The sequence below is a fragment of the Pipistrellus hanaki genome (genome assembly GCF_964339955.1).
Source record: "Pipistrellus hanaki genome assembly, chromosome: 8".
NCBI classification, from domain to species: domain Eukaryota; kingdom Metazoa; phylum Chordata; class Mammalia; order Chiroptera; family Vespertilionidae; genus Pipistrellus; species Pipistrellus hanaki.
The window spans coordinates 49,973,679-49,994,099 of NC_140510.1; the positions used below are offsets into that span (position 1 = coordinate 49,973,679).

Here is a 20,421-nt window from a genome sequence, read left to right on the forward strand (position 1 = left end):
CTTCTGCTGATCCCTCTTGTTTGTAAAACTCAACTGGAAGCTAGAGAACAAGAAAGCCCAAGTGGCACAGTATGTCGAGATTAGTTTTCAAGGACACTGAGCTAAAAAGAGAAAGACTAACAACAGATGGGAAGAGGCAGGGTTTGCAGACAATAGTCAGTATAGAATTGCACTTAACCTCAGTCCTGTGCTCCAAAAACCAGTAATGATAAAGAAAACCTCCTACTGTTTTGTCTTCCAGAAATAGTTAACCTCAAAGGTCCACCCTGCCTTAGACCTGTCTCCATTCTTCCTCATAATTCCCTCAAGATGCACAAAAATGGCACAGATAACTTTCTTGTCTACATGCTTCTGTAAAACCCAAGACACCTTTCCCTTTCCTTGAGATGTTCCTTATTAAATGAATGTTCTCCATATAGCAATAACCTGGATGAAATTTCTTCCTTAATTTATCTTTCATTGGAACTATATGTGCAAAAGATACAGAGCAAATACCTGCATAAGCTAATCATGGGGAGGTTAAGGGGTGAGGGAGAAAAGAAAGGAATAGATTAAGGCTGAAGACAGAGAAGAGAACCAAAAGTTAAGTTGATAGCACAAGTGATAGACCATGTATGTTGGGCAGTTTCAACTTTATTGTGTAGACAACAGACAGTTACTAAAGGTTTTAAAACATAAGAGAGGCAGATGCATGTTTTAGAAAGAAAACTATGAATTCTATTAAGAATTGATGGGGCCGAAACCGGTTTGGCTCAGTGGATAGAGCGTTGGCCTGTGGACTGAAAGGTCCCAGGTTCGATTCCGGTTGAGGGCATGTACCTTGGTTGCGGGCACATACCCAGTGGGAGGTGTGCGAGAGACAGCTGATCGAGGTTTCTCTCTCATCAATGTTTCTAGCTATCTATCACTCTCTCTTCCTCTCTGTAAAACAAAAAACAGAAAACTCAATAAAATATATATATATTTTAAAAAATCAAAAAAATCAATAAAATATATTAAAAAAAAAAAAAGAATTGATGGGAAGGAAGAGTGCCCTGTTTGTGATCAAAGAAATGAGTTAAGAGTTAAGAGAAGTCAAGGTCAGGGATAAGAAAAAGCAGAGCAGACACACCAATAGAAGGAATAGGAAGGAGGGCCTAGAAATGATGTTTCAACATAAAAGCAACAGAACTTAGAGAAAATTGGATACAGATAATAAGAGACTTAGAAACTACTCTGGTTTTTAGCTTGAGTTACTACATGACTTTATTAACTGAAACAAAATCTCAAAAGTGGTGAATATTTGGGACAGGATGTGGTGAAGATGGGCAGTGGGGACTGAAGTTCAGTAGTTGGAGATTTTACATATACATTATTATACACTAGTGGTCTGTGCACAAAATTTGTGCTTGGGGTGGGGATGGGGGTGTCCCTCAGCCTGGCCTGCACCCTCTCCAATCTGGGACCCCTTGGGGGATGTCTGGCAGTCAGGTATTCATTCTGACAATCCGGGACCTCTGGCTCCGACTCGCTCATCTGTCTGATCACCCCTAACCAATCTGCCTGCTGGCCTGCTCACCCCCAACTGCCTCTTCCCCCACCCACCGCTGGCCAACATGACTACCTTCAATTGCACCCTCACCCTGCTGGCCTGATTGCCCCAATTGCTCTTCCCTCCTGGCCTGATCGCCCCTAACTGCCTCTGCCTTGGCCCTGCCACCATGGCTTTGTCCAGAAGGATGTCTGGAAGGTCTCCCAGTCTAATTAGCATATTATCCTTTTTTTAGTAAAGATTTTACTAGAGGCTCAATGCATGAAATCTGTGCAAGAGTAGGCCTTCACAACCCCAGCTGCCTCAGCCCTTTCGGCCCAGTGGTTCCAACCCCACCCACTTGTCATTCCAGAAGGTCGTTCTGCTGTCTGATCTAATTAGCATATTAGCTCTTTATTACATAGGATATACTATATATAATTTAAATATATTAAATTTATGTATATATTTAAGTACACCATACACATAGATTTAACACATATGTAGCATGTATACATATACATATATTTCACTTATATCATTGTTCTTATACTCAACTTACATCATTAATCATGTATTTATGTTAAACATATATATTTAATATAAATGATTAATGATGTGAGTTGAGTTAATATAGTGACATAACTATTAATAAAGTTAACTAATATATACAAACATATAATCTGATATGTTAATTATTAATGGTGAGTATACACTCATCAGATAATCAACAGAATTTTTAGATACCTTCCATTTTTGTGCACCAGGCCCCACTAGTATATATATATATATATATATACACTTGGAACAAAATCAAACAGAGTTTATGTTAGCTATCTTAGAGGGAGAAGGAAAATTAAAGAAAAAAAGATAAGAAAATGGAAAGTAAGGAAATTAGAAAATAAAGCCTGGAGCAATTTTTACTATCCATTTAGGATGGGGAGAATTGAATTGCACGATGTCTCAGCACTATCTCTTTCTCTGGAGAGTTGGATTAAGGGAGCTCATCTAGTTCAATGGCTTCACTGTATGTGTATTTCATATGAACCAAGAAGTTAAGGAACATGTTGGAAAACAAGTATAGTTTGTGTTTCATGATTTAGAAAATGAACTCCAGGAACTAGCTTCATATTTATAAGCTCAGCTATAGAGTATTTCATGGAGTTCTGGACACAACTGCCAGCCATCAGGATGATCCGTGAAAGAACACTTGTAAATAGTGGTTTGGAGATTGTGCCTGAGGACATAAGATTAAAATAGCTACATTTGCTTTCCTTGACTAAACATGGAAAGAAATAGAGATGATACTAAATACATAAGCTAGAATGCAACCAAGAGAAGCAATAGACATTGCTTAGACAGGTTCATGGAATGACACATTAGCAGGGAATATTCAGTTCAAAGGACTAAATGTTGACAGCAGCTAGTGATGGAACAGTCCTTTCATGTTTTTCAGTCTAGTGGAAAATACCATTGACAAAGTCACTTGAAATTGATGGATTAAAACACTTACGAGAAGCAAAAGAGGGTAAAATATTAATTTTGGCAGGAGAGAGTGTTTAGAAAGGCATTTCTCATTTCTATTTTTGGTATTCACTGAGCAAACTGATCAGTTTATATCTGACTGGCCAGTTTAACAACTATGAATGCAGTCTCTAGACACTGAGTTAAGAGTGTGAAATTAAGTTCTACAACTAAATTTAAGTTATACCCCCCCTTCCCCCTCACATGTAGACAGGTCATAAAATATCATACATCTGCAATGACCAGTTTTTTTAAATATTCAAATCACAAAAAAGTAATTTGAAGTTCTTGTCCTCTGGAATGATTCTAATGAAATAGAGAAAAGCACAAGTTATTTTTTGAGGAAGAAAGTTTGACCATATTTTTCTCCTGAAATGATCTTTTTATCCTGACTGTAAAAGGTAATGTATGTAATGCCAGTAGAGATGGTGCTATTAATTCATGCTAGTGCACATCTGTTCTCTTCCAAAAACAAAGATTGATAAAATTCAGAAAGAGAACACCAAAAAAAAAGACATCTAGAGGCAAAAGGGAAGAGAAAAGCGGTGGGAAAGGAGGGACCCGAGAGGAGGGGAAATAAAGATTCTCTAAGACACAAGCCTGGAGACAGGGGCCCGCTGTGTTCCAAGTCTGGAAAAAGGCAGGCAGCAGTGGTTGGAATGTCAGCTCCTACTGGGGTCTGGGGTCTCAAAGTGTTCCTTGGAGACAGATGATTCAGCTTTACTTCCAGAAACGGCACCAAGCTGTCTCTGGTCGAGTGTAATATTATCACATACCAGGAGACCCAAGCCATCCAAAGTAGACCTGGTTCTTGCTTGATGAGGGGCCAGGGAGCTGTGCAAACCATTAGACTGGCTGGGAAGAGCGCAGGAAAGAATGAAAGAAAACAATGGCACAAACAAATACACAAAAAACAGTTTCCTATAAAAATAAACTGCAATCCCAAATTTAAAAACTCATGCACATTAATATTAACATAGGTAACTAAATCAACAACCTACAGAATTGGACAAGATGATATTGACAAATCTCAGGCTGATGATTTGAACAAAGCTCTATCAGAGAATGACAGATCAGAAACAAGACTGTAAGGACTATAAATGATTTGAACAACATCTTTTTGTTGTTGGTCATGGAAAGTCAGTGGGAAAAGCCTCTTTTGGAAACCACTTTCCTCCCTAATTAAAAGAAAGACATGTGAAAAGAACTTTCCCTTTCTTCTTCTCCTGATATATAGTTATCTGAGGACATGATGCCTGGAGCTATGCCAGCCTCCTGGATTGTGAGAGTTAAGAGCCAGCTGGTGGAGGCAGGCCACTGAGACAAACGCAGGAAAATGACGGAGCCTGGTTCTTGATTATATCATCTGACTGCTGCACAACCCCTAGAACTGCCTCCTGCAGACTTCTCATTACACAAGATACAAATCTTATTAAGTCATTTTCCCTTGTATATCCTATTACTTTCAGAAATCCCCCAAACTGATCTATGAATTAAAGCAATTTCAATAAAAATCTCTACACAGTTTTTTATAAATGATAAGCTGCTCTTCAAACCTGTATAGAAGAGCAATAAGTCAAAAACTGGCAAGCCAATTTTAAAGGAGAACAACATTGAGGACTTGTCCTATCAGATACCAGAGTATTCTAAAATTATAGAAATTTAGACACTGTGATACGGGTGCAGAAAAAGACCCATAGAGCAGTGGGACAACATAGCAAGCTCAGAAGCAGACTCAGGTATTATGTGGAAACTTGATGTAATATAGAAGTAGCATTGCAAAGTGGGGTAGGAAATGGTTCTGAGACAATTATATATATATATATATATATATATATATATATATATATATATATATATATATATATATATATATGTAGTTTGGAATCCCTAGGAATTGGGCCTAAGCCAGCAGGTGGACATCCCTCTCGCAGAGCAGGACCCATTGCTCCTTACCTCCCGCCTGCTTGCTGCTCCTTAATACTGCCGTGGAGGCAGGAGAGGCTCCTGCTGCTGCAGCTGCACTCTCCAGCCATGAGGCCAGCTTATGGCTGAGTAACACTCCCCCTGTGGGAGCACACTGACCACCAAGGGGCAGCTCCTGCATTGAGCGTCTGCCCCCTGGTGGTCAGTGCGCATCATAGTGACCCCTTGTTCTGCTGTAAAGATTGCAAAGGCTTTTATTATATAGACTAGAGGCCTGGTGCACAAAATTTGTGCATGGGTAGGATCCCTAGGCCTGGCCAGTAATCAGGGCCAATCATGGCTTTCCGGCTGCCGGCTGGGGCCTTCATTTGTGCCACACCACCTCCTGCTGATCAGCGCACATCATAGTGAGTAATCAAACTTCCGGTTGAACTCCCAAGGAAACACTTTGCATACTAATCTTTTATATCTATATATCTATATACCTATAGATATATAGATATAGATATATAGATATAGATGATATAGATATAGATATAGATATAGATATAGATATAGATATAGATATAGATATAGATATATACACACATATAAAAAATATGCTCTATCAGAGAATGACAGATCAGAAACAAGACTGTAAGGACTATAAATGATTTGAACAACATCGTTTTGTTGTTGGTCATGGAAAGTCAGTGGGAAAAGCCTCTTTTGGAAACCACTTTCCTCCCTAATCATTTTTACACTATATAAAAAATAAATTCTATGTGGATAAAGAAGACCATACATACCAGATGGGTTAAGGAAAATATGAGAGAAAGTCATTCTAACATGGAAGTAAAGCTGTTCTTAAAAAATAAACAAAAACAACAAAAAAACTGGACAACAACCATGAAGCACTATTAAAAAGAAAGATTGATAAATGTAACGCATTGAAATTAAAATACTCCATGTAACCAGGATACCTATTGCGAGAGGCACATGAGCCCTGAATGCATAGTCTTCCTGTTGTGCCCACACTGCAAGGCCCCAATCTCTTTATATATGGTTCCTTTCATAGGATTGTGTTCATAGTGGACAAACCCGAGAGATGAGGTAATATCTCTCTCCACACAGCAGGCATGATACCACTCAATGGGAAAGGAGTGGATTCTCTAAGCACAATATTCCTCTTTGTAAATGCAACCCATTGCAGGTCAGGCATCTGTTGCCCCTGTGGCACTTGGGGGAGATGGGGAGCCAGGACAATTATAATGGCTTATAATGTAAGTTTATATTTGTTTCTACAAGTATATGACCCATCATTTTTAGCCATTCAGTACTCAATACTAGTCTCATTTATTATGTCTTCTTCATCACTTGCTTGGCTGGATTTCAATATCTCATATTTTTTTGAGAAGGACAGCATGGAACTATATTTGCTAAACTCTTTTTTTGCTAATTTAAAAATGTCTACTGTGGCCTACATAATTGAATAGAAATTTGATTGGATTTAAAATTGTGGAGTCACATTTTTTTTCCATGGGGACTTTGTAGCTATTGCTACATTTTCTCCTAGCTGGAGAATGGTACAAGAAAGTCTAACACCAAAATAAATTCCTTCTACTCGGTGACTTGATTCTTTTGTCTGGGTGCAATGTTTTGATTATCTTTGAAGTCCAAGCAGCAGCCTTGGCAAAATATCTCCACAGCTTCTAAAAAGGAGCTGAGCAGATCAGTCTCCTCTTTTTGCATATATTGATAGTTCACTTTATCCCCAGACCCTGACCCTCTGGATGAAAAGTTCATTCTCATGTTGAGGGCAGGGTGTGGGGTAGCAGACAAAGAGAAGAAATGATGGGGAATGAATTTCTGTTCTGATCCTCACAACTGCAGTCAGAATGTTCCACTGTGAGAGTTAAAAGGTCTTTTAAACTTGCAGTAATATACCAACACCTTTATGCTTATATTATCTAATCTGGTGTTTTTTACCCCCTCCACACTCTGTAGCATAAAGCTACTGCTGTCACTACTGCTATTGCCTCCAGCACTTTCCATATCAATTTCTGTCATCTGTACTTTTTCTTTTATTTGGGAAAGAGCAAGACCATAGTATAACTCATCCAAGTAAACATGTTTTTATTGATTTCAGAGAAGAAGGGAGAGGGAGAAAGAGATAGAAACATCATGATGAGAGAGAATCATCCATCAGCTACCTCCTGAACTCCTCCCACTAGGGATCCATCCTGCAACCTGGGCATGTGCCCTGACTGAGAATCGAAAATGACCTCCTGGTCAACACCCAACCACTAATCCACGCCGGCCGGGCCATCCATGTTAGAAGACTGGCAAGAATGACCCCTTTAAGCTGGTTTAAATCACTTCCATGTCCGTTTATAACTGAACTAGCAAACAGTGAGCTTGTCCTTGTCCGGATTTTCCCTGGCCCCTCAGCTTCTTGCCTTCACAGGGACTTAACAGTGACTCAGGGAATCCCACTCCTTCCTGCCTTTGCTTACTGAGAGCTCACAGCCTGCCAGGCACCAAGGAGCACCCACCCATACCCATTCCTTTCAGGGGCTTAGAGTCTGAGGACGGAGACTCTAGGTCTAGCAAGTCATTCAACTGTCTAAGCCTTATATTCTCATCTATAAAATGAGGGTGATAATAGCACCTATCTCATCAGGATGCAGTGAGGATTCAATGAACTCAAGTGCTTCAAAAAGCAACCAGAAGCACTCCATAAACATGGGCCGGGGTGTGTGCAGGTGTGCGCATGCGCGTGCCTGTGTACCAAGGTTCCACTGAGTTTTACACAATCGCAGGTACTTGCAAGACTACTATTGGTATAAACCACACCTGCTGAAATAGGAAAACCCCAACTCTGCTAAAATATGGGGTAACATTCCGAAACAATTTTAAACATATGAATTTTAAAGACGTAATGTTGTAAGTTTTACAATCTTAATTAAGTCTCCAAAATTTGCCTCAAGTTTTGTTTTTTTTTTAATTTTTTTTATTTGTGAAACACAAACTGAAAGGAAAGGACAATAACCTTTTCTAGGTTAAGTACAGTCAAGTATCATTCTCGGAGGTATGAAAACAGAAATGCTAGACAATGCTTGGTCTTTGAAGGGAGTTTTCAGCGAAGATATTAAATTGCTGCTGAGGGGTTAGACATTTAACTTTCAGGAAGGGATATTGATGACGATCATTATTTTCAATATTGTTGTGTATTCACCCAGAAGATTTCCCCTAAAGAGCCACAGGGCTTCACAGAACCTGAAATCTGGGGTGTAGCAGCCTTAGCCCTTGACCTAGCTTGATGCTGGCTTTGGAGTAGCAGGAGCCCCTGCAGTGAAGAAGAAATGAGCTTTCTCCATCTAACTGGGCATTCGGTGCAAGTGTCCAGAGGTCCAAGGCAGCAATCAAAGAGCCCGGGAACTGCACGTCAGAAGCAACAAGACAAACCTCTGCTGTACCGCCCAGGCTGGCTGAGGCTGGTCACCCCTCTCAGCTCAGTGCCAACTGTGTGGGCTCCAAGAGCCAAGGGCACCGCTTTTCTGGTGCTAGTTTGCTCCCTCCTCCCAGTAAAAGGACCTTGGAGCATTGTGTGGACTACAATCCATGCCCATCAGCACTGGGGCCTTGCTGGGTGAATGTGAAGCGAGACCAGCACCTGAGTTTGTTTTCCATTCAGCTCTGTGAGACTGGGCCAACCATTCAATCCCTTAGTTCCCTCATCTGTAAACACATGAAACTGAGATACATGTCACCAAGGTCCCTATCAACGTAACAATCTGTGTTTCTAAGGTGACAGCAAAACAAGACTGAAAACACATGTAAAATATAAAAGACTTTAATTGTATAAAAAGTCACCGCGCAATCAGAAGAGTCATGAGAAGGGTGGTTTCAGGCCCAATTTCACACACTTACTAACAAGTAAACTAAACTTCATTGCATTCCCGCAATCTCCCATTCTACATGACCGAAAAAAGATGGCTTACTGGTGACTCGATGTCCTCCAGGAGTAAAACAGAACAGCGCTCGCATTTCAGCAGAGTTTGGGCCCGATGCATTATTTTCTTGACAATTTTCTCCAGGTCAGTCTGTTCCTCAAAGAGGTCATTAACCACCTCTAGCAAAGCCTAGGAAAGACAAAAGGGATGTATTTAGATGGATACATGAGAGATTAAAAGGTTGTTATTTTGTTTCTTTCACAAAATTCCACTTAGCCTTTGCTATAACCTATACTAATAATAGCCGAGGGCTGTCATGAGCACTTACCGGTCACCAGGAAGTGCATGGAGCATCTCTGGGTCCCGCTCCCATGGACCCTGGGTTCCTATCACAGCAAGGCTGGCAGCCCAGTGGGCATGGTGAGGCAGGCACAGAGAGTAGGGCCTGGCTGCCAGGCACCAGGCGAGCAAGCCAGCAGGCCCACAGAACCCAGGGCCTGCCAGCTGCAGCACGCTGGCAATCCCACCTCTGCGCAAGAGCTACAGAGGAAATACCTTTTCTGACAGCTCATTGGCTAAGCTCCTTGTACGCCATTCGCAGTGTTCTTGGTAACTTGGGTAATAGGAATCCAAGAAGGTTTTTTATTTTTATTTTTATTAGTGAAGCTCTTTATCTGACCTTCGATTCTGAGTGATAGCTTTGCTGGATAGATTATCTTTGGCTGTAGGTTCTTACTATTCATCACCTTGAATATTTCTTGCCATTCCCATCTGGCCTGCATGGTTTCTGTTGAGAAGTCAGCTGACAATTGTATAGGTGCTCCTTTATAGGTAACTACCTTCTTTGCTCTTGCTGCTTTTAATATTTTCTCTTTGTCTTTCACTCTTGGAATTTTAATTATGATTTGTCTTGGTGTGGTCCTCTTTGGATTCCTTTTGTTTGGAGTTCTGTGCGCTTCCTGGACTTGTAAGTCTACTTCTTTCACCAGGTGGGGGAAGTTTTCTGTCACTATTTCTTTCAGTATGTTTTCGATATCTTGCTCTCTCTCATCTTCTGGGACCCCCATAATTCTGATGTTGGTTCACTTGAAGTTGTCCCAGAGGTTTCTTACATTATCTTCAATTTTCTGGATTCTCTTGCCTTCTAGCTTCTGTGGAGGAGTGTCTTCTGGCTCTTGAACAATAAAAACTTATTTTAAAAAAAAAAATTAAAAAAATTAAAAAATATAAACACAAAGAATCCAAGAAGGTGATCTAAGGTTTTGCCACAACATTCCTAGAGGAAAAAACTAAGGTCCTCTGCTGGAGGGGCTAAGAAATGTCAAATACTGTCATAGCCAGTTTTGCTCAGTGGATAGAGTCTCGGCTTGCTGACCACAGGGTCTGGGTTTGATTCTGGTCACCTAGATTGCAGGCCCTCCCTGGCCAGAGCCCAGGTCAGGGCTCATGCAGGAGGCAACCAATTGAAGTGCCCCTCTCACATTGATGTTATTCTCTGTCTTTCCCTCTCTCTTCCACGCTCTCAATGGAAAAAATCCTCGGGTGAGGAAAGAAAGAAAGGAAGGAAGGAAGGGAGGAAGGAAGAAAATTCATATCCTATCTAAGAGACATCTTGAAAATGCCTAAAGAAAGTTGTCATTTTTTTTTGTGGTGAAGGGACTGGAATTGTGTTGATGAAAATACCTTGGTGGCTGTGGTGGCTGGCAGTGGCAGCAGCATCAGGGTGATGGGGTGGCACCATTCCCTGATCAACCTGGTCACCTCCTACCACCCGCTTGGGCCTAAACCATCAGTAGGATATCCCTTGAGGGCTTCCGGATAGGAGAGAGTAGAGGTTAGGCTGAGGGACACTCCCCCCCACCCAATGCATGAATTTTGTGCACTGGGCTGCTAGTAAAATATAAATATTCTTGTGTGGCTAATTTTTAAAATGTTAATGACTATTTTGACATATTTCCATAATTTTGTTTTATAACAGAGTCTTGAACTGCAAAATACAACTTGAAAATAGTGCCAGCCTATAATCCCACATATCCCATATGGCTAATGACTACATGACTCATATAGTCACTATTACAGGCTTCCCCTCCACCCCCACACAGTAGTTTTTCTGCAGTGCAACTAGGTATATACCCAACATTTTATAAGTAACAAATACCTGATTCTCTCCATAGCACATTTATTTTAGAAAATTACAAAGCAGCTCTTCCCCCCATCAGGAAGAAATAGCTTCATGGTCAAACTTGAGACTTATTTTCGCTAATACACATCTCTCACAGAAGTCTGAAAGAATTATAGTGGTGAATGCTAATTAGGTTTCAGAGTCTTCCAAAAATATATACAAAACCCCCATTAATCTTTCTGCACAAGAAGTATTGCTTCATCTCAGTTTGTCCAGAAAAATATTTAAATACTATATATATCAGGAAAGAAAACATCATTAAAGTTTAAAACAGGAGAATAAAAGGGAAAACAAACAAAAAATTTCTAACTTAAAAATTGTGTACTCATTTAATAAAAACAAATGTTAGCTTAAAAAAAAAGTGAATGGTTTTTCTACTCATTGCAAAAGCAAGTTGTAATAACCTGTTATTTTATCCAGCTAAATTTGCTTGCAATTTTTGCACTGAAATAATAGTTGTTTTTCATTACATGGATGTTTCCAGAGGTTTAAGAATAGTGGGCTATGTACAGGTGAAGATATTATGCTGCTATCCAAGAGCAATCAGAAAATTACCCAGCCAGTGAATTGGCCAGAGGGTGGTTTATTCAATAGAATTTAATAAGATGTGCTCTCTCAAGTATGATCTCTCGCAAGAGGATTTCATGGGTTTTTAAATTCGAATCTATTCAGGGAGATGGTGTTGACCATCATCCTAGGGACGTGGCTGATTTCCAACTTTCATAATAAATTTGATTTGTCCTGAAACCATTTGAAAATTTCTTCTCTCAGTCTATTCAGGTAGAAAAGCATTTGAATGAGTTAATAGATCCATGAAATGAGTCTAGTTCACTGAGTATCTAAAAGAGGACCAAATATCCTAGGTAGTGGTTTCTCTAAAGAGAGCTTATGGAAATGGCTGAAGATTGCTCTATGATCCCAAAGCAAAGAGATAGAGCAGGAGGTGAAAAAAAGTTTTAAATGCATCTTGACGATCTGGCATTTGGACAGGAAATTACCATAGAGGTCAATGTGCGATAATTTCATATTCCAATACAACATTAAAGATGAGGCAATTGTCTGAATAATTACCAACAGAAATTCCCTGTTATTAAGGAGGAAACATTATTTCTTTAATCATCCAGACTATTTCTACAGATGGATCATATTAACGGAACAATTATTTAACTTTTCAATTTGTTTTGACTGCATAGATAGGCCCTCTGGGACCCATACACAAGAACATTTATTTCAGAGGAAAAACTCATTCTGCCTTGAGTCTTGCACTGACAAATCACATTATAGCAACTTTATTGTTTCTAATTAAAAATTGCTGCTGTACTAACAAGTAATAAAAGTTTTTCAAATAACAATGCAGTCTACCTCCAGAATAAGAGAAAGAGAAGAAAACCTGGATGACATGCTATTCAATAGACACTGGGAACCTTTCACACAGTTGAACACTCCCTGCTTCCTGACTTCATAGGCATTTCCCCCTCCTTCTTCTGGTGGCTTTCTTTTGCTCCTGGCCTCACCCTTGGATCTCTTCCTTTCTCCTTTTTCTTTAATCTTCACCCAAAGGTATTTTCCCATTGATTTTTAGAGAGAGTGGAAGAGAGAGGGAAAGTCAGAGAGAACTATCAATGTGAGATAAACACATCGGTTGGTAGCCTCCCGCACGCACCCTGACTGGGGCCCAGTCCTAGGAAGAGCCTGCAACCAAGGTACGTGACCTTGACCAGAATCCAAACCAGGATCCTTCAGTCCACAGGCCAACACTCTATCCACTGAGTCAAACCAGCCAGGGCTCTTCCCTTCTCTTATCCATAAATTCTCCCCCAGATTAACCTTCCTGATGGCCTAGTTTTAAATACTATCTATATGCTGATTACTCAACTGTTTGCTTGAGAGCTGTACAAACCAGTCAATTTTCAGTCATTTCCCATGTCATTAAGCATTGTATATTTCATCATTAATTTTGGGGGGAATCTCTCACTTCTCATTGACCGAGTCCTAGCTACAGTATTTTTTTTTCAGTTTTATTGAGATATAATTAACATATTACTTTCTATAAGTTTAAGGTATACCACATGACGATATGATACATGTATACTATATTTCAAAATGCTTACTACAATAAGGTTAGTTAACATTATGCATAGCGTCACATAATTAAATTTTTTGTGTGTGGCGAGAACATTTACTCTTTTAGCAACTTTCAAGTATATAAGTATAGTTACCATGCTGAATATTAGGGCCCCAGAATTTATTCATCTTATAATGGAAAGTTTGTACACTTTGACAAGAGTCTCTCCATTTGCTTCACACCCCAACCCTGGCAACCACCTTTCTACTCTCTGATTCTTTGTGTTCTGCTTCTCCTTGATCCAACATGTAGGTGAGATCATACAGTATTTGCCTTTCTCTGACTTATTTCACTTAGCACAGTGCCTTCAAGGTCCATCCATGTTATCACAAACAGCAGGAATTCCTCTTTTTTATGGCTGAATGATATTCTATTGTGCATATGCTAGTATACACCATAATTTCTTTATGCACTCATTCACCACTGAACACTTCATTTGTTTCTATAGATGGGCTATTTTGAGTAGTGCTGCAATGAACATGCAGATATCTCTTCAAGGTAGTGATATCATATCCTTTGGATACATACCTAGCAGATTACATGGAAGTTCAATTTTTTAACTTTGTGAAAAACCTCCATACTGTTTTCCATGGTGTACAAGAATTCCATTTTTTCCACATCCTCATCAACACTTGCTATTTCCTGTCTTCTTTTTTAAAGTCATTTTAATAGGTGTGAGGTGATACCTCATTTTGGTTTTGATTTGCATGTCCCTGGTAATTAGTGATGATGAGCATTGTGTCATGTACCTGTTGACCATTTGTATGTCTTCTCCGGGGGGGGAAATGTTCAGGTTCTCTGCCCATTTGTAATTGGATTATTTTGGGGTTTTGCTATTGGATTTTATATTTTTTAATATTAACCTCTTATCTGATATAAATGGTTTGCAAATATTTTCTCCCATTCCATAGGTTGTGTTTTCATTGTTTTTATTGTTTCTTTTGCTGTGCAGAAGCTTTTTAGCTTGATGTAGCTTCATTTGTTTATTCTTGCTTTTGTTGCTTGTGCTTTTGTGTCAAATTAAAAAAAAAAATCGCTGGAGTTTTCCCCTCATTTTCTTCTAGGATTTAAAAAATTTCAGGTCTTACATTTATATCTTTAATCTATTTTAAGTTAACTTTTGTGATAAGATAGGGCTCCAATTTCATTCTTTTTCATGTGAATATCCAGTTTTCAATCAACATCTTTTATTCTGAAAAATCTTTTCACCAGTAAGTAATCTTGGCTTTTTGTCAAATACATATTGACTATATAGACAAGGATTTATTCCTAGGCTCTGGATTCTATTCCACTGGTCTTGCTATCTGTTTTTGATGCCATACCATACTGTTTTGATTACTATGGCCTCATAGTATAGTTTGAAATCAGGAAGTGTGATACCCCCAGTTTTGTTCTTTTTCAGAATTGCTTTGGCTATTTGAGGTTTTTCCTTTCTGTCTCTAGACACACAGACTAAGAATTCTCCTGCCCCAGGGCCTTTGAATTTAATATTTCTACTGCCTGAAATGCTTTTCCCAGATCTTTGTGTGGCTTTGCTCTTTCATTTCATTCAGGTCCCCGCTTAAATATTATCTTCTTATACAGACCTTCTTAATCACTCTCTGGAACAAACATCCTCTCAAATTGTCCTTCAGGGACCAGTCTCTATCCCTTTATCTCACTTCATTTATCTTTATAGCTTTTCTATTGTCTATTGTTCCCACTAGAAAGGCAAGTTCTCTGAGGGCAGGGACTTTGAGCAGATAGTGTCTGAAGAGTACCACATAATAAATATTTGTTGAATGAGTAAATAAGCTGTGCTGTACATGAGGATGTAGAGATTAATAATACATGAAGCATCCCTTAAGGAGTTCAAAATGTAGTTGGAGAGGAGGGTCATCAATTAATAATGTACAGTATGGTAAGAATCCATAATAGACCAATGGCAGTAAACACTAGGAAAAACAAACAAAGAAAGGAAGATTAACTAGAAGTCTGAGCTGGATACTGAAGGAAATTCAAGGCAAATGGTAGTGGGAGTCAAAAGGTGGATATTAAGGCACTGAGTGTAGAGGAAGAAATATGGGTAAAGATATGAGAAAGTGAAGCAAATAGATAGTTTTCTGGAAAACGGGGACTATATTGTTGGGGTGCCACATGAAAAGAAGGGAATGGTAAGACATGAGGCTAATGATGAAATAAGGATCCAAATCAGAGAAAAGGTGTGGTATGTTATGCTGAAGAATATTACTGTAATAGTGAAATGTGTTTATTTGTGTACTATGGAATATTCATCAATCATAATGATTAGCAAATGGAACTTTCAATCAATTTGACTACCAATTAATTGAGGGTTTCCAACCTTTGGGAACATCTTCTTGTTAAATATATTTTCAAGTTGTGACAGTAATTTCACTATATTTAAAAATATAATGAGCCTAATATAATGTAACCCATGTTTGATAGTTTATTTTTGAGCATCTGTCTTTTCTTACCTATTAAACTCTATAAGTGGTAAAGAAGGTATATGAGATCAATCCCTCTGTGTGTGTTTCTTTATAATACTACTAGAGGCCCATGCAAAAATTTGTGCATGGGTGGGATCTGGTCAGCCCACTCAATGGGGGCCTATCACTGGAGGGGCCATGGTGGTTGGCTGCAAGCCCGCCCCCAATTGGGGTATTGGGTGTTGTGGGGTCGAACCCTGGGTTCAGAATAAGACCACCAGAAGCTGATGATTGATTAAAAAAAGCAGGCAAGGATTTATTGAAATATCTGGCCAGGACAGACGCGAGAGCACCACACGCAGGTGGACTCCACACAACTGTACCGTTCAGGGGTAGGCATTCCCTTTTAAAGGTTCAAACCACAGGAATTTTCCTTTGTTCTAAATTCTAAATCCTAAAGACTACATTCTAAAGACTGGGGTCAGTCCGAAGGGTCGTTGCTAGTCACATCCTGCTGGACATTGGAATGTGGCCCTATCTTGTGATAGCTGATAACACAGAAGCAGAGCTCAGAGGTTATCTACAGTTTCTATCTCTGAAGGTTACTGAGTTAGTGGGAATTAATCTCCTGTGGTCCTGGTCCCAGGCAAGGAAAAATTGCCTTAGCTTCCAGGTCTCCACCTGAAAGCTAAGGTAAATAGCTTTTTTTTCCTTTCCCCCCCCCCCCCCCCCCCACCATGTTTAATCAGGTTCAGGAGCCAAACTAGAAGGGTTAAAATTCAAACAGCAGTTTTTACCAAAATATGGTTGCCACGATATTTCATTGGGGGCCGATCGGGGCCCAGATCAGGCTGATTGGCTGCTATAGTGCACATCATAGCCACCAGTAGTTCCAGTTGTTCTGGTCGTTCTGCTGTTCCAGTCCCTGGGCTTTGAGATATATATATATATAATAGTGTTTGCATATTGTCCAGTTATCTTGTGATGGTCTGCCAGAAAGCCTTTCAATTCAAAAACAAAATCTGTGAAGTGGGGTGAAATTATTTATAATATTCCTTGTTTCTTAAAGAAATTAAATTGTAAAAATGTTACTAAATTGCGTTATTGTTTCAGACCTATAAGTAAGCAAGACTATACTGTATGATAGTATAGATGTAAAATTAATTTCCTTCTAAAAATAATCTGGTACTATTTCTTGCATAAAAAAACAACAGAGAATTTGTATCCACTTCTGTTTGAGCCCATTGCTTAAAGGAGTCTTCAACCATAGACTTGTAGGATTATAGAAATAAAAAAGATTCCTAGAAAGTTCAAATGTCATCTGAGATTAATGACTCACAGATTCTTGAAAACAGATAGCTTTGAGAGTTGTGAACCAAATTTTCTTTCTACTCACCCTGCTTCTTTCATATTCTTTCCTGGAGGCAGCAAATACCTGAGCATTAGATATGGCGATTCCACAGAATGGAAGATACATCTGCATAACCTGGGGGCAAAGAGAGTTAAGAGCATTGAAACATCACTGAACCAGATTCCGCATTTCCTGCATATACCTAATTGTAATACTTTCTTTTCCACCATACAGATTGAGTATGGCATTATTGATACTGGTAACTTCAGAAGGCATATTTTTCAGAATTAACTATAAGATGGTCTCAATCGAGCTATAAGTAAGGACAGTCACATCTAAGAAGACCTTAAGGGAAGCTACACATTATATGATGGCTATGAGACAAGAACTGTGTTTAAGTCATCTTTATCTTCCTTCTTTGAATGAGAAATGAATAAACTCCGATATATCTAGAATTTAAGGCTCACACTCAAATTTAAAGGTAGGCAGAATATTAGTCCATTCTTTGTGCCTATGTATCTGTAGCAGGGAATCTCAGCTTGATCCTAGAGCTCTGTCAAGTCCAGACACAAATATTCCTGTTAGGATTGGACCAGTAAGAACTTAGGGGCCAGAGAACCTACTAGCCTCATGCAAAAGAGACCAAACTGTGTGCACTACTCTGCAGACATAACTGGACATGAATGCAAATTGGTGGGATGGTCCTACAGAAGTCCTACAGAAGTCTGTTTGGAAAAAAAAAAGTCTGGGAATTCTTTAAGAGAGCACTCCTTCTACAGGAAGACACAGGTATGATGGACCTGATCCTAACAAATCTTTCTCATCACAAGGTGTCTGTCTAAAGATTTTCAGTACTGCCTGGTATTCACATGCAAATTCAGTTCCACAATCTTTAATTCCAGAGGAAAAGAGAATGCCCCAAGTAAAAACCTAAAGCATTATCTCCCTTAACTCTTCATAAAGTAGGATATTGTGACAAGTGTTATATCTTTGGGACTTCTCTAAAGCAGAGGGATAAGGGCATGTTTTATATTATATTCTCTCCTTTCTCTCTCTCTCTCTCTCTCTCTCTCTCTCTCTCTCTCTCTCTCTCACACACACACACACACACACACACACACACACACACACACCACCACCACCACCACCACCCCACCACCACCACCACATGCCCTGCAAAAATATACAGAGCAGTGTTCACAGTTGTGGGGAAGAATGAGAACAGCAGGAGCAGATCTGCCCATGGACACACACATATGCATGTCTGAGACACCCCCGGGACACCGAGAACATAATTATTTGGAGTGAAAGATGATGAAGAGAAATTCAGTCAAAACCTTGCTTTGGCTACTTGGGCATATTCAACTCTGACCTTGGGTCCCCAAAAGTATTTCCAAATGATGTAGAAGATAATACTGTGACCCCAGTCTTAAAGAAGAGAGAAAAATAGTAGGATTGGTATTAAGTAGAGGTATAAAATAAATGGTTTCATTGTTGCAGATATTTTTCAGGATAAATTCCTTCAAAGTAAACCAATATTCAATGAGGACTGTCTTAATGCCAGATACTCTCACTTCATTTCTTCATTTGAATTGCACATCATTTCCCCACGGAGAAGCATTTTACAGATTGGGAAACTCAGTAACTTGGCTCAAACTCACACCGAAACTCAGGCTCATCTAATTTTACAACTGATGTTCCTTTCTACAACATGTTACCTTTGAGAACTAAATGTTATTTCTGTCACCCTCTCCTTCCCTTCCTTACTACTCATGACTTAAGAAGTTTGTCAATAAACCATTACTAAGCTCTCAACATAAAGCTGCCAGATACTCTGACAGAATTCCCCTGCCTTGGCCAGAATGAGACTGTTTTCAACATCACCTACACATTCAGACAGCATTTTCTTGCAGTTTTCTGGTTTTTTTCTCTCTCTGTAGTAGAGAGACTGACAATGATGGAAGTGGAAACATGGGTTATTTTAACTTTCCATCCTTTCTTCCTTTCTGTATTTATTTGCCTTCAGGGGCTAAATTTAAGGTGGATTTTATAAGTCAAGTACATAGAAAGAAGGCAATGATCTAATAGACATGTGAAACACTTTCTAATATATCACAGGCTTGCTTTAATTCATTTGTAATACCATTTATTTATTTATTTATTTATTTATTTATTTAGCTACAAGCATTGTGTATAATTAAAAAGAATCTGACTTTTAAATCAGATGACCATTGTCCTTTATTTGGCTGTTCTGTGAGAAAGTCAACAAATCACTCAACCTCTCTGAACTTACTTCTTTATCTGTCAAATTCCTGGTTTAACTGGATAATCTTTCTGGTCCTTTTTGTTTTAATATTTGGAGATTCTAATGATTAGAAACATCGACGAACTGCAATATTCTATTTGCTAGAGAAAACAAATAATTCAATGAACATGCTCATATCTTATTCAAGATAATCAGTTCTAATAGTCATTGATATTTATAAAGTCTTTGGATATGATGTTAAGCATTTCATATGTACTACGTCATTTGATCATCACAATTATGTAGGCTATATTATTTGTTCCATTTTCCAGAAGACAAAATTGAGGCATTATGAACTTATCCAAAGTTATTTGAAGATAAATCCTCCTGGGTCTCTTACATTTCTGCACATCTTAGAAACAAAGGTATTGGCTCTGTCTTTCAAGGTGTTTGTATAGTCAACAGCCTTGGGGAAAAGATAATGTCTTTTTCCAGAGCAAGAGCAGAACTACTATGCAATATAATTAAGATAATATCACTCTCTGGAGCAGAGTTTAGACAGGCTAACTGTCCATAATAAAAGATTTGGCTTCTCTACATTTGAGGTTCCTCTCCCATAACACAGGCCCTGGGTAATCTCCATATAATGTTACTGAAGATTTTATCTCAAGCCAAGGCACCTGTTCACATATCATTAAGACTATTTGTTTGTTTTCACTAGTCTTATAAGTTTATATATAAACTCCACAACATAGTTACTTAATACTTGTAATTGGTAAGAGCCCCAGGAACAATTATGAAAATTCATGGTAAATTTTTTTACTCCTTTGTTCACTAAGCCAGTTGTTGATTTTTTTTATTTCATTGATTCTCTCTTCTACTATATTACATTTTCCTTTATTTTAGTGATAAAACTAGGAAAGTTATGTATAAACTTAACAAAATCTAAATTTAACACCTTTAGATTCCTTGCAAATAAAATAAGGACCTTGGAATACTTTAACTCTTGACACTACTCTCCTGGTATACATGTTACTTCTGTTTGTTCTGTCTTTTTTTGTTACTGAAAATTGGACATTATTATTGCTATTATTAGTTGAAGTATACTTATATTTAACCACAGATTTACCAAACTTTCCCTTTTCATTCCTTTCAGCATCTTTTCCCTCCCATTCTGGGATTATTTTCTTACCTTTA

General features: G+C 38.8%; 1 protein-coding gene across 1 annotated transcript in view; it reads right to left on the reverse strand.

The window, feature by feature from the left end:
- Window positions 1–20,421, reverse strand: part of PDE11A (phosphodiesterase 11A) — a 256,941-nt gene that overhangs the window by 159,154 nt on the left and 77,366 nt on the right. Inside the window, exons 3-4 of the mRNA XM_084893080.1 lie at window positions 17,025–17,114; window positions 8,944–9,084 (exon numbers count right to left, since the gene is read on the reverse strand). Of these exons, the coding sequence (XP_084749206.1) occupies window positions 8,944–9,084; window positions 17,025–17,114 (231 nt within the window). The remainder of the gene's footprint in view (window positions 1–8,943; window positions 9,085–17,024; window positions 17,115–20,421) is intronic.